General features: G+C 37.1%; 1 protein-coding gene across 5 annotated transcripts in view; it reads left to right on the top strand.

The window, feature by feature from the left end:
• Positions 1-13,191, top strand: part of TFG (trafficking from ER to golgi regulator) — a 34,382-nt gene that overhangs the window by 19,474 nt on the left and 1,717 nt on the right. For 4 of the 5 annotated variants that reach the window (XM_074973319.1, XM_074973311.1, XM_074973301.1 and 1 more), the window contains exons 6-8: positions 511-678; positions 4,696-4,836; positions 11,184-11,273. In XM_074973319.1, coding sequence (XP_074829420.1) covers positions 511-678; positions 4,696-4,836; positions 11,184-11,273 — 399 coding nt within the window. The remainder of the gene's footprint in view (positions 1-510; positions 679-4,695; positions 4,837-11,183; positions 11,274-13,191) is intronic. The other variant, XM_074973327.1, reaches the window with a different exon arrangement.

Here is a 13,191-nt window from a genome sequence, read left to right as displayed (position 1 = left end):
GTTTTTCCTCTGTTGGGCAGCTTCATTGGGGATTCTCTAGTTGTTGTCCTATGCTGGGACAATTTAGAAAAGCAGGCACTTGCTGCAGGTGGGGGTAGAAGTCTTGGGATCTCAGGTTTTTTTATTATTTGTATTACCGTACAGCCTAGGAGCCCCAATCAGGAACTAGGAACCCATTATGCTCGGTACTGTACAAATAGAACAAAAATGATCCAAAGAGCTTACAGTCTAAATAAGTTAGTGTACTATCACATTCTGCTACAGAAGTGAGTTAAGACTGAACCAATTTCTATTGACCTCCATAGCGGGTATGTAGATAAGCTTCATTCTCCAGTTATTCTGACGTCAACTTACAAGTTGTATGTGCAGTTTTTAAAATTTACTGTGCAAATTATATACATTTAACTTCACTGGTTCCTTGTCATAGAATGGTACTTCAAATTGATACACCAATTAAAAATTCTTGAAAAGGCTTATGTAACAGAAACAAATCTATTGCTGTGTTAATAGATGCTGTTGATGGTAGTGAAGAAAAACCTGCTGCTGCTGACTCTTCTGTCAAGCCATCTACTCAAGTTATAGCAGCAAGTATGTCTGCTTTTGATCCATTAAAAAATCAAGATGAAATCAGCAAAAATGTCATGTCAGCATTTGGGCTGACAGATGATCAGGTGTCGGGTAAGGATATATATTTTATTGAAAATAAAGCGCAAGAGATTTTCATTGTTGGCAGTTAAAACTTCAGTGTTATGAAATAAAGACTTCATAGTATGAATGTGTTAGGTTACTATTTCCATTCAGTACTTTGTTTTTACAGAGTTCCATGATATGGTAGTTTTAAACTGCCTGGGTTGAATTGGCTTACAAATTCTGATGGAATATATGTAACAAATTTATATTGCATCATTTCTAGTTATGTGGAGAGCAAAAATAGCTTACAGTAATTTAAACTAAAACAATCAGCTTACTTTTATTAGAAAGTTTTGGGGCCTATACAAGTAAGTGGGCACAACTGTATTTAAATCCAAGGATTTGCACCTGCTTATGCAAGTTGAACTAAAGGCCTAAGGGTTTCGGTCTATTGATGTTACTTAAGTGAGGGGTTTAAACAAAAAAAATAAACCTCTTCCCTTTTTTTTCCCGGATAAACTTTCCTCTTCCGCTTTCATTTATAGTGAGCTTTGAGTCAATTTCACTTTCAGAGTTTCACGCGTTTGCACAAAAAGGCAATGTAGAGTGGCAAATACTGGTCAGAATTTTAAAAAAAAAACAACCAAACCTCCCCATTACTATTTTAAATAAACATTACTAATGATTATCCTTAATTTACAGCAGCACTAAATTTTGTTTAAAAGATATAACAAAAGAAGCAATCATTTGCCAATTTATTTGCTAAAGGTCATTGTTAATCATAGCATTGTTACTAAATTAAGTCTTATGGCAATGGTACCTTCAGAGCTAGTACAGTATCAGTGCAAAAGTAGGACAGTACAGGTACTAAATACTGACTATACTTGATCGTCACCTGCTTCAAACATGTCAGATGTTCTTGAAATGAATACATATAATGTCAGTTTTCATATAGGGGATTTAAGATAAGGTAACTTCAAGCAACCACACAACAGCATTGAAATCTGAAATTAGGCTGTCAGTCTACAGGTTTGTTTTCTGTATCTAGATTTTACAGCTCTGATGATACTTTATGTGGGATTATCCAAAGTGCTGAAATTGGGAGTAAAAGAGCCTGAGAGCCAAGTGGCAACCTTGGCGCCAGATCCTGTAAGGGCCACCACCTGCACTGAGTTTCACTGATTTAACTGCAAGTTGTGGGAGCTTAGTTTAGGCTTTTTAATTTGGAAATTCCGTGTTTTGTTGCCTCAGACATTTAATGTGGGTGCTCTAAATTCAAAACAGCTTAATATCTCCCATTTTTATATTTATTAAAGTGGCAATAAAACCTTTATCCATGCTCACTCAATCCTTTCTAAACTGTAATTTGATATGAAGTAAAATTGGAATCATATTCTTCTTATGCCCCCCAAAATTTGCCAAACTAAGACCCTCATTTCCTGTAAGCTCCGTAAGCTTCCATTTTAGAACTGTTATTCATCACTTCATTAATCCTAACAAAAGGATATGTTAAGTCCTTCAGCAAAAGGATTTTTTAAAGACTCCTTCTGAACAAAGAAGTAAGAGTGGAAATATTGACCATATTCATGTGCAGACTGCAGAGAACTCTGTTATTTGTTAGAAACACAAGTGGACAGATACTGTTAAAACCAGACCTTCACATTAAGACCATTAACAGGATTCTATAAATGCTGGCATCCAGTAATTAATCTTTGATTTTAAAATAATAAAAAAAAGGTTAGCGGTGTTTCCATATAGTTGTAGATGCCTTATAGTAATTCATAAACGTCACTGATGCATACTGATTACTAGAAAACATGATCAACTGTTGCTATTTGCTGCCTGATCTTGCTGTAAAGCGTGTGTCCATGGCACGTGTTTCTGCTGTTTTTGGCCAATGGGAGTGTCTTGTACAAGCCTATTTTTTTCCTGTCAGGAGCAAGTACCAATCGTGTTCAATGTTAGCATATATGCTGTTTTTTTTTCTCGTGGTGAGGATCAACTTTAGAAGTTTTTAATTCAAGAATTGCATGAAAACATTGGAAAGAGATTTTAATTAGAAATAAAATTTGAGAATTACATTATGGTAAAGGTGGTGAGCCATTGTATAGCTGCAGTCTTAAAAATGATAGCTTGGACGTATCTCATGAACTGGCTTTGTATGAACAACTGAAATGATTGACTTCTTTCCACTAATATAACTAGCTTAGAACTCTTCAAAGTTGCTTTTCTGTCCTCGGATAAAGGTGATACTATAGCATTACAAAGCCTTAATCTTAACATTACAGTGCAGCTTGCAAACTTCTAGTTGCTTGGCGCACAACTCTTTTTGATTGATTAAACATCTTTGCAAGAAAAGAAGCCACTCATAATTAGGTTTGGAAGGATTAGATTTTTATCGGTAAATGTCAGTAAACATAGATTTCACTGTATACACACAAACCGATTTAAAAAAAAAATTAGGCAAAGTAAGAAAAATGCTGTTTGAGCACTTAGAGTCAAAATCCAGTGATTTAGACTTTTTGAATTAGGCTTGTTACAAATGGACTAGGGAATGAATAGTTTAAAAAAATGATCTGTTGATTTAAGGATATTTATTTTGTATATTTTGACATGGGACAATGACAATTTGTGATTTTAATGGTTTATAAATCTTTAACTTTTTGAAGGTCAGTTATTAAATTGTCTGACCCTCCTGTAATTTCATGCAACTGTGAAAATATAAATAACTATAAAAATCTAAAAAAAAAATTTAAAAATAAACATTGATATCAGTTGAAATTTATTAAAAAAAAATCTGCCAAGCTTTTTGATAATGTACTATGTTAGAACAATCTACTACATTTTTGATATAGTAGGCAAAAAATATACTAAAAATGAGCATGCAGTCTTAGCTGTAAGTCTGTTGAACTTTGGCTCTCAAAACTGTTGCTAAATTTCTGTATAATGTAAATCACTTTAAAGTTACAAGTTACTTTTTCTCTTGAGCAGCCTTGTGAGCTGGGTAGATATTCCATGTGATAGGTTCTTACTGTTACTATAAAAATATTCATTATAAAATACTTTGCTAGCCATATTGGAATAAATGTTGAGACATTATATTTGAATGGTCTTATCATGCTTTTTGTCTAGATGGCGGGGAAGCTATCTTCTTAATAAAAATTAGAAAAATTTCCCTGCTCTTGCTGGAGGCAGTGGAAAAAATGAAAGCTTCTGATGTATATAGGACTGGTAGAGCAAAAGACGTTCCCATTACCAAAGCTGTGCTGATACCACTAGATAAACAAGGAAGCCAGCAGAAAGGGACACCTTTGTTTCAAATTTTTAAAACTGTGGAATGTGAAAGTAAAACTGAAAAATACTTACCACAGTTGTGTCAGTGGAAGCGTATTGAATGAGTGCCTTTAAGACACAGCAAATATTTATGGTTTAGGTCCCAGTCCTGCAAACGCTTAGGCATGTGCTTAACGTTAAGCTCCTTAAGGAGTCTCTTTGAAGTTAGTGGCACTACTCATGTTTTGGGTTGGTAGGATTGGGGCATTAGTTTGCAGGCCTCAGATCAACATGTACATAATTAAACGTTACGCTTTTTCAGTTGAGTATTCCAGAGCGTTTTACAGACTTAAAATATCCAGAAACCACCGAGTCTTTGTGACTTCAGACTGTTCATTAGCATCCAAGTGACCATTTTCCCCACTATATTTTTCAAAATTCCCATGGCAGGTAATTATTTTCAAACAGAAACCCGCTATATCCTGGCTGGGAGTAGAAACCCAAAAGAGTCTTTAGAATACTGAAAACAAATAAACCCCTCCAATCAAATACATATTTACCCTAGGAAATCATGGAAAATCACTCCAGCAGTTATTTTCCAGGTAGACTGGGTTTTGAATTTAGACGGCATATACTGTGCTGTGAAGTAGAGTTTTTAAACTTTTTCAAATGTAAAGCTGTGAAAAACTGGAAAGTATTTGATGCAGAAAAGACATTATGTTAAGTTTAAGGTTATCAAATCTTTTTGCTTTTTTTATTTCCCATGCTTACTATATTCTCTTGCTCCCCCAGGACCACCCAGTGCCCCTGTAGAAGAACGTTCAGGAACACCTGATAGCATTGCTTCCTCCTCTTCTGCAGCCCATCCACCTGGGGTTCAGCCACAGCAGCCAGCATATGCAGGAACTCAGCCACCAACTGGTCAGATAGACGGTGAGCAGTATCTTCTCATCATGAAAATTGCAGTCAGACTTCAGTAATTGAGGATTGTCATGTTTTACATTAAGAGGTTACATTAGAACTTCAAATTGCACATCTAATACTATATATGACTAGGAATCTTATAAGGAATATCAGATTCTAAAGGCCACGATTCTCCCCATCAGAATAAATTTTATAAAAGATTCAATATTAAAACAGTAGATGGTGCTGTAGCTTTGTCTTAAAAGCCAGATGGTACTGAAAAATAATAGAAATTACTGTAGTACTTTAGTAGTAAAATTAGTGCAGATGTAAATGTCATTGTAAAAATTGACAGGAATGTTAGCCATTCCAGATGTCACATTAGAACTGTTTGAAAGTCTAACATGTACATATTACTTTACGTGCTGTAATGTGTCACTTACTTTAACAGTAAATACGGGGGAATCTGTTAGAAATGCTGGTCTGCATACTATCAAGTAAGCAATTATACACTACGTGCAAATTATGTCATTTAGTGCATGTTCCTTAGATTACAGACCAATTTACTCTCCTGTTCAAAAATCCAGGCCAGCTCTGCTGTTAATGCTCTAATATACACTGTATAATACTATATGGCTCTGTCACAGATAGAGTATTGTAATGGCCTTCATAATACCTACCAATAATTCTCCCAATCTGGTTCAGAATCATGTAGCCATTGTGACAGTTTGTAGTTGTTGTTTTTCTTGCTGACTTTCTTCGAATGCCTTACTTAGATCTTACTTTAAAAATTCCATTTAAGATCCACGCTTTGGCATTCAAAGCCCTTCCTCGTACCATGTGCCCTTCTTTTTGTGATTTGACTTCTTAATATTCACGTGCTTGAAATCTCCATTATATTCAAGTTCTTTTGGTTCTACATTGTCACTTGCAAAAACACTGACACGCCAAACATGCATGTCATCCCTTTGGATAAAATTCTATTTCAGGAAGGACCCGCTGTGCTACCTCTACTGAATTTTAAGATGCAGCTGAAAGATCTTTCTCTAGTACACCTCTACCCCAATATAATGTGGTCCTCGGGAACCAAAAAGTCTTACCGTCTTATAGGTGAGACCGCGTTATATCGGGGTAGGGAGAGGGAACTGCTCCCCGCCCCAGCTCACCTCCTCTCCACCCCCACTCCTCCCCTGAGCGCGTTGCTACCACTCTGCTTCTCTCCCCACCCCCCTTTCAGGCTTGCTGTGCCAATCAGCTGTTTGGTGCAAGGAGGCGGGGGGAGAAGCAGAGTGGCGGCGGCGCGCTTGTGGGAGGAGGCGGAGGCAAGCTGGGATGGGGGCACGCAGAGGAACCTCTTGCGGTAACACGAATTTGGATATAACGAGGTAAAGCAGCCCTGCTCCCCGGAGCGCTGCTTTACCACATTATATCCGAATTTGGGTTATATTGGACTGCATTATATCGGGGTAGAGGTGTATTCTTAATTTGATTTTTTTTTTTTAACTTGTGAGGCAGAATTGCATCCCTGTTTTGCTTTCTATACTGAATATTGCAATCTACAGATCAGTGTTCAGCAGGTGCGTGTATCGAATACTAAAGAAGTTGATGAAGGTAACCCAATATCATGTGGCTAGCAAGGAAGATTTTAGGACTCAAATATGTAAAGTACCTGTAGAACCATTGAGAGACATCAGTAAACTTGAAATTGGCTGATAAGAGGCAAGTGCTCATAATATAATTACAAAGTGTCAGATTGTAAACAATGTAACAAAATATATTAATATATGCTGTTATTAATATTAAGCAAATATTAACACTTTGTTGAGCTGCTGACTTGGATTCAGTTTTTTATATATATTCTTTAGAACTTAAGTGGAAGTAAAATAATTCTGTAAGTTGCATTTCATATTTTAGTGTGTTCCCTATTTAACACTTTTGGCTCCTGGGACTTGTGCTGTAGATACTTTTGGACACTAGCAATTTTAGGTCTTTGTTGGCAGCCAGAAAATGTAACTGAAAAGTAAGCATTGTAACTTTGAGCTGCTAACAACTTATTTTGTCAGCAGTTCTGTGGGAAAGGAAGTCAAATGGACAAAAACAAGGTGTGGGTTTTTACATGTTGACTGTTAAAAATAGAATTAAGTAACAAGGTAAAGGTTTTAAACTGCTAATACAGGTCTGGAACTGTTGAGTCATTTGTCAGTGTCAAGTGAGTGAAAAATCACTCACTGACATGTTGGAGAGAGGCAGAAGACACAATGAAAACTGCACCACGAATCCTGGGTTTTCCCACTAAAGGTAATTGGTCCATAGTGAGAATACCTTTTAAAACAATGTAGCATGGTTTAGAAGCATGTGGAACACCCGTTCTTGGTATCATTTACCAAAATTAAATTGAAACAAATACAAGGGTTTGTGTTCGTTAAACTACTCATATAAATAGGTCTGTAAAAAAGATGTAAAAAATATATATTTCATTACATATATGAGAGTTAAAATAAAAAACTGGAGTTTTCTGTAAGTCCTTTCTTGCCTCTCCCAAATTCTCCTATTTCATTGAATGGAGGTGATTTTATTTTCCTCACATAATTTTATTTTCAAAATAGGATTTTAGTTAGTTTGGTCGCTGGAAAGAGGTTAGAGATCACAGGTATTGCACTTTTGGTCATCACAAATATTAGTGTGTACTGTTGCTCATTCCTTGATGCACAAATAAGGAGCCTTGTCCACTTGCAAATAATGATCACTCGCTTTATTGCTAATATTTATTTTATTTCCAGTATAAATGTTAGATTGATGGGAGTGAAAGCTTTGAATATTTTCTACTTTCAAAAACTGAGTTACTTTTATTGGGGGTGGTGGTGTGTTGTTCAGTTTCTTTCCAACTAAGCATAGTAAGAATTTTTTCCTTTTGTTTATGTTCTTCTTTTCTACAACAGGGCACTAAATGCTTCAGTTGTAGACTAATTTGAAACATTGTTTCAATTTAAAACACCATCTCTGTTGTTGCTGCTGTTATATCTCTAAATCGCGCTCTCACATTTAATTACATCAGTTTCATCAATCTACATTTGTCACGTCCTCTGTACCTGAAATATTGAAGTAGTTTAGTCATTCTTGTCCATCAAATGGACTCTAACATAGGATTCTTTTGGGTGCTGAGACATGAATGATTTATGAGTTACTGATTTCTAGTCATTCCTTACTTTCTTACTGGAAATTTTCATTAAGAATTTTGTTGATTTCAACTAAGATTCATTTAAACCCACTGTTTATGCGGATGTGGCAGCATTTCAGTGGTGGGTAAAGTGAATCCTGCACTAATAGACCGTAAGTCTGTAAAGCACTTCAGGATCTTCCTGGCTGATAGGTGCTATACAATAAAGATATTATTCGTGTGCCAGCTTTAGTCTAAAGTAACATGAAACAGCTGTCTCTGAACTTCAGAAAATCTGTAACAAATGCAGGAACTGTTAAACGGTAGAATGCTTAACTTGTTAGTGTTTTCATTTGTGCTGTGCAACACTTGGCTTTGTATTATTCAGTGCACTTTGCTTTCAGGCTGGTCATAGTAGGACGTTCCTATAGCTTCAGTAATTATATGCCCACACTAGGATCTTTACCTTACCAGTTTCATTTGCGGTTTGTAGAAACAAGACACCAGTAGCAAATGTCATAGAGAGATACTTCTTATGCAGCAGTTTTTCTGGAGGTCAAATACTCCTTGCTGATTCCTCTCAAGTCCCCCCATCCCTGTTAATCCAGTACATTTTCTGTTGACAGAACAGGTGATAAGCCTCCTCATACTTCTCACCAAGGTGTCTCAACCTTGGAGGGATCACTTTAGAGGCGAGAACTTATTTTCCATGTCCATTCAATTCTTGGCTTCCCCAGTGGTTGCATTTCTGGTATGGTCACTAGTAACTGTACAGACACAACCAGCTTCCTTCAAGTGCCCGACCAAACAGCAGTCTGACAGGAAAGGCTTTCAATAATTACATCTAGGGCTTGATCTGAAATGGTGATAGAGGTGAGTCTCTCTCTCCAGTGCCTTCATCAAATACCCTAGTTAGTTTCTTATCTTTTTACATGTCTCCTATTGTTCCCAACTAAATTTTTTTGAAGTTTCTTGGACTGAGACAAGAAAAAATGCTTTTAAGTTCCTCAGTTGTAACTTGTAATGATTGATGACAGGTTTAACCTATTTTTCCCCATTCCCCATCAACATGACTGGTGTAGGAGCCTTTTTGGAGAATGGCATGGGGGAGAGGCCACATCAGTGTCATGAGTGAGAGGGCTCCCAATCAGAAAGTATTTTAAGGGTCTCTAAGGGGAATGTTGCTCAAGAAGAAGACAGAAGCTTTCTTCCTAGTGGCAACTACCACAACATGACAGAACCACTTCCTCAAGCTTCCCTCCCTAGATGAGCTTTTTACTTTGGCTTATGGCTCAGTGCTCATGTTTCTAAAGGTCTCAGTCTTTCTACTAGCCACTTTTTAAAAGATGGCCAGTACATTCTTCTCTGTCATTTCTCTTATGATTCTTTTCTCCTGCTATGTGTATTATCTTACTTGATGTAATCCTGAGTGGAGCTGGGAGCAACTCTCTGCATAAAGAATTTGAAAAGAGGTATCTTTCTTTTATTCACTTCCTTTCATTTAGCTATTGCACACCTGCCCTTCTGCACCAAAAACAAACTTTTGGTCTTAATTCGAACCACCTGATTTTTACTGATAACTGAGGGATGTGTGTGACTTCATTTCTGAATGTGGAACACTTGTCTTAGACAAAGTGCCCTAGAAACAAATGGTCACTAGCAGACTAATTCCTAGGCTATCACTAAACAAAGGAGGTAGAAACTAACACTTTATTTTCTTCCGGTCAGTGAAAGTGAGTGTCCCCACTTTCTTTCTCTGTCCATTCCCTCGCTGAGATTTTTATCTTGGTGTGAGATACCACAAAATAAGGAATGTAAATTGTTGTTTAAAACCTTTCCGTCACCTCTGTATGACATTATATTCAAGACCACATGTTAGCTTTGCCCCTTTTTTTCCATCCCCAGTCCAGAGACTAGCTTTTATTTTCTTTTTGGCAACTTGAGACTTCCCTTTTGTTAAATGTACACAAGACAGCAGGTACCGTAGTTGTAAAATGTGAGATTTTACTGTTGGATTTTTTCTGTGGCCTTTGCCTCCAGAGTTGGAATGTAAATAGCATTGATCCTTTCACCTTTTTTTTTTTTTTTTTTTTTAAAGTGGGGTTATATGAAAATTGTATGCCATTGCTGTTGGTGAGGGAGGAGGAGGCTTACAGCCAGCTCTTGTGACTCTCTTGAGCAAGTCTTCATGTGGAATAGCTCGGAAGGCACAGAAATTAATAATTTTGCTGCTTTTTCAGTTTCCCTCAGATTTTTGCAGCAGAAATAGTAAATGGTACACTAATATGTGGTGGACATAGTGCTGTCAGCATGTCTGCCAAAGCTAAGCCAAACATGAGGTTTGGCAGCCACGCCTTGGTTTCTTCTTTGCATAGTATTTGTACAGTGGAGGAGAATTGAAAAGTAGACCCCTCAAGCTCAACAGGGCACAGACCAAGGAAAGTCTGATTCAGTGTTCAATAGCAGATTTTTTTTAAAAAAAAAGGAAAGCAAACACTAATGTGCAATGTTAGCCTAAGAAAACTGAAATACCGCATTGAACTTAGCAAATAAAAATATTAAAATGGAACTCCTCATCGTATGCGTATAGCTTTCTTTAAAAGCGTATACCTCTGGGCCTCTTGGAAAACCTGGCTTATAGCAAGCCGAATATGCTAAAAAATGTCCGGAATATGAGATTAGAGTGAATAATGTACCATTCTCCTTAGAATACTGCCCGTAGAAACATTTTAGAACTGTGGTATAAACAGGCAGACATTGGAGATTTAAAGAGGAAAACACCCTCGTTTTTTTTAAGCCCCGTTTATTAAGATCCTTTTATAAACAATAAAAACCTCACTAGCCCTGAGCTAAACCATTGTTAATTAGGGCACATGATACTTGTTGCATCACAGCCCCTCCAAAACCCACAATCTGTTAAGAAAAAGCTTGTGTTTACTGGGCTTTGCAGGTTAAATAAAACGTACTACTACTTAGACCAGTATTGTGGGACTTGTACAGACAAGTGCCTTCTGGTAGAACACCTTGTAACTAACCCTTAAGCGGAAGCATTCTACGATCTGTTGTCATAATTCTGTGTTTTTAAAAATGTGCTATAGGATGGGCTCTTTGAGACCCAAATTGCTTCTTAACCATTGGCCACCAGACCATTGTGTATGATATCAGGTTTTGGCCTCAGGTACTGTGTTCCTTTACTAAAAAACGTGTTTTTAATTCATAGGCCAGATGTATCAACAGTACCAACAGGCCGGTTATCCTGCTCAGCAGCCACAGGTTCAGCCTCAGCAACAATATGGTGTGCAGTATCCAGGTAAGCAGCTGCTGCTCTCAAATTTCTGTGTAGGTACACAATATGATCACTAAATTTTTCTTAGTGCCAAAGTATTAATTTCACTTTGTACTTGAGTGGCAGTGCAAGGCGCTGAGCATCCGTCACTTCCATTGACTTCAGTGGGATTAGAGGGCATTCAGCAGCTCCTTAAAATATATTGCCCTTAATTTGTCAGTATTTCTGTTCTCCTAGCACTAACTGTAGATATGTAAAGGTTATCCTGATGTTTGATTTTCCTAACATTCAATGCTACTCGATTCTGAACTAGAGAGGATTTTTCAGGGTTACCCAACAGAATGCCTTGTTACAAAGGCAGACAAATGGAAAGAAAATCGTAAGGAGTTAAGAAGCTGTCTCAAGACAGTGTTTTTAGTTCTGTTGAAAAAAAGATGAAGTACTCCACTCTGATGCCATTGAACCCAGTAAATTGTACAAGAAAATGCAGCAACCTCTCAATACCTTGCAAATCAAATACAGCATGCAAAGTGAGGCTTTCCCATTACTTTACATTTGGTGTGAACCCTGGATTATAGCAGTTCTTCTGTATTTATCTAAACTGTCACTCAAAAGAAACTAGTTTCTGGGACTGATTTAAAAAAAACTGTAGAAGTCAATAGTACTTGAACTTAACGATCACTGTTTTGTTTTCTGTCAGCAGAACACTTTAATGCTGTGACCTTGTGCTACATGATTGAGGGGGTGAAACTGAATAAAAAGCTAGGCTTCTACATGGCCCCCAAATGAAAAAAATATCAGGGTTACTTTCAGTTCAAAGACATGGAAAAAGGGAACTTTGAATTTCCTTTTAAATGACACAATATCTAATAATTGATCCTAGTAATAATTCAGTTTATTCAACTATTTAGTTACTGTGACAGTAATCAATAAAGGTATTTATTCATCCTTTTAGATACTGCAGAGTAACACTGCTCTGATCCTGTAACCCTATGAAAAGTTTAATAAAGGCCAATAGACAAATATCAGTATAAACATCTCTGCCAGTTGTTTTAAACTTACATCGCAGGAAACTGTCACAGTGTAAATTCAGTGTACGTGTCCTTAGTGTTTAATCACATACCAAGTTTTTATCTCACGCAAAAAACGCAAACCTTCGCAGAACGCTTACACAGGAATAGGAATTTTGTTTATGTATAGATGAAGCTGTTGCTGTTTTAGAAACTTGTGTAACAAAGTGCACTAATTTGAAGAGTTTAATTTACTTTCAATAATAGACTGTTTATCCTTTGCATAACTGGTAAGCGAGCCTTGAAAACTTCAGACATGGAGGTTTGTTCTCAGTGTGTCATCTTTTTCCACCTCTCAGCACTCTGCTAAGCTGTGGTTGACTGCTCTGTGCAGACCCCTCCTCCCCACTGCAAAATTCATGATTTGAAGACAGTGTCAGACCTCCTGAAACCTAATTTCAGCAGAGGTAGGAGGGTCTGTCTGATGCTTTCCAGTCTTGAGATTTGAATGGTTCTTCTAGTTTCCAAGCTAGTTTTACTTATCCTTAATAATAACACAATAGCAGACTCATCTGGTATTCTACTGGAAGAGTTTCTATGAAGGTTTGGCATATTGTGGGAGTTCTACTTTCTCAAACTCCACAACTTTCTAAAAGTGTCAGTGAAACAAAACAAAAAATTGGAAACCTCAAATTGCAATGAGCTATTTTTCTAAAGAGATTTATTTTCATGCTTGGATTAATCTGTCAAGGTAGGGCTCCTCATAAATAAACTTTTCACAGATGGCAGTCAAGGTAGATCTATACCCTTTCCCTCTGTAGCTTTGATCCTCATCAAAGGGATTGGACTTGCTTGGACCTCCATCTACCTCCTTTCAAGCACCACTTCCCCTAAGAGTGGGTTATAGTTCCCACTTGCCTCTTCTGGCAGCT

The sequence above is a fragment of the Natator depressus genome, chromosome 1 (genome assembly GCF_965152275.1).
Source record: "Natator depressus isolate rNatDep1 chromosome 1, rNatDep2.hap1, whole genome shotgun sequence".
In the NCBI taxonomy this organism is placed as follows: Eukaryota; Metazoa; Chordata; order Testudines; family Cheloniidae; genus Natator; species Natator depressus.
The sequence above is the reverse complement of the archived record's forward strand: the minus strand, read 5'-3'. Positions and strand labels throughout refer to the sequence as shown.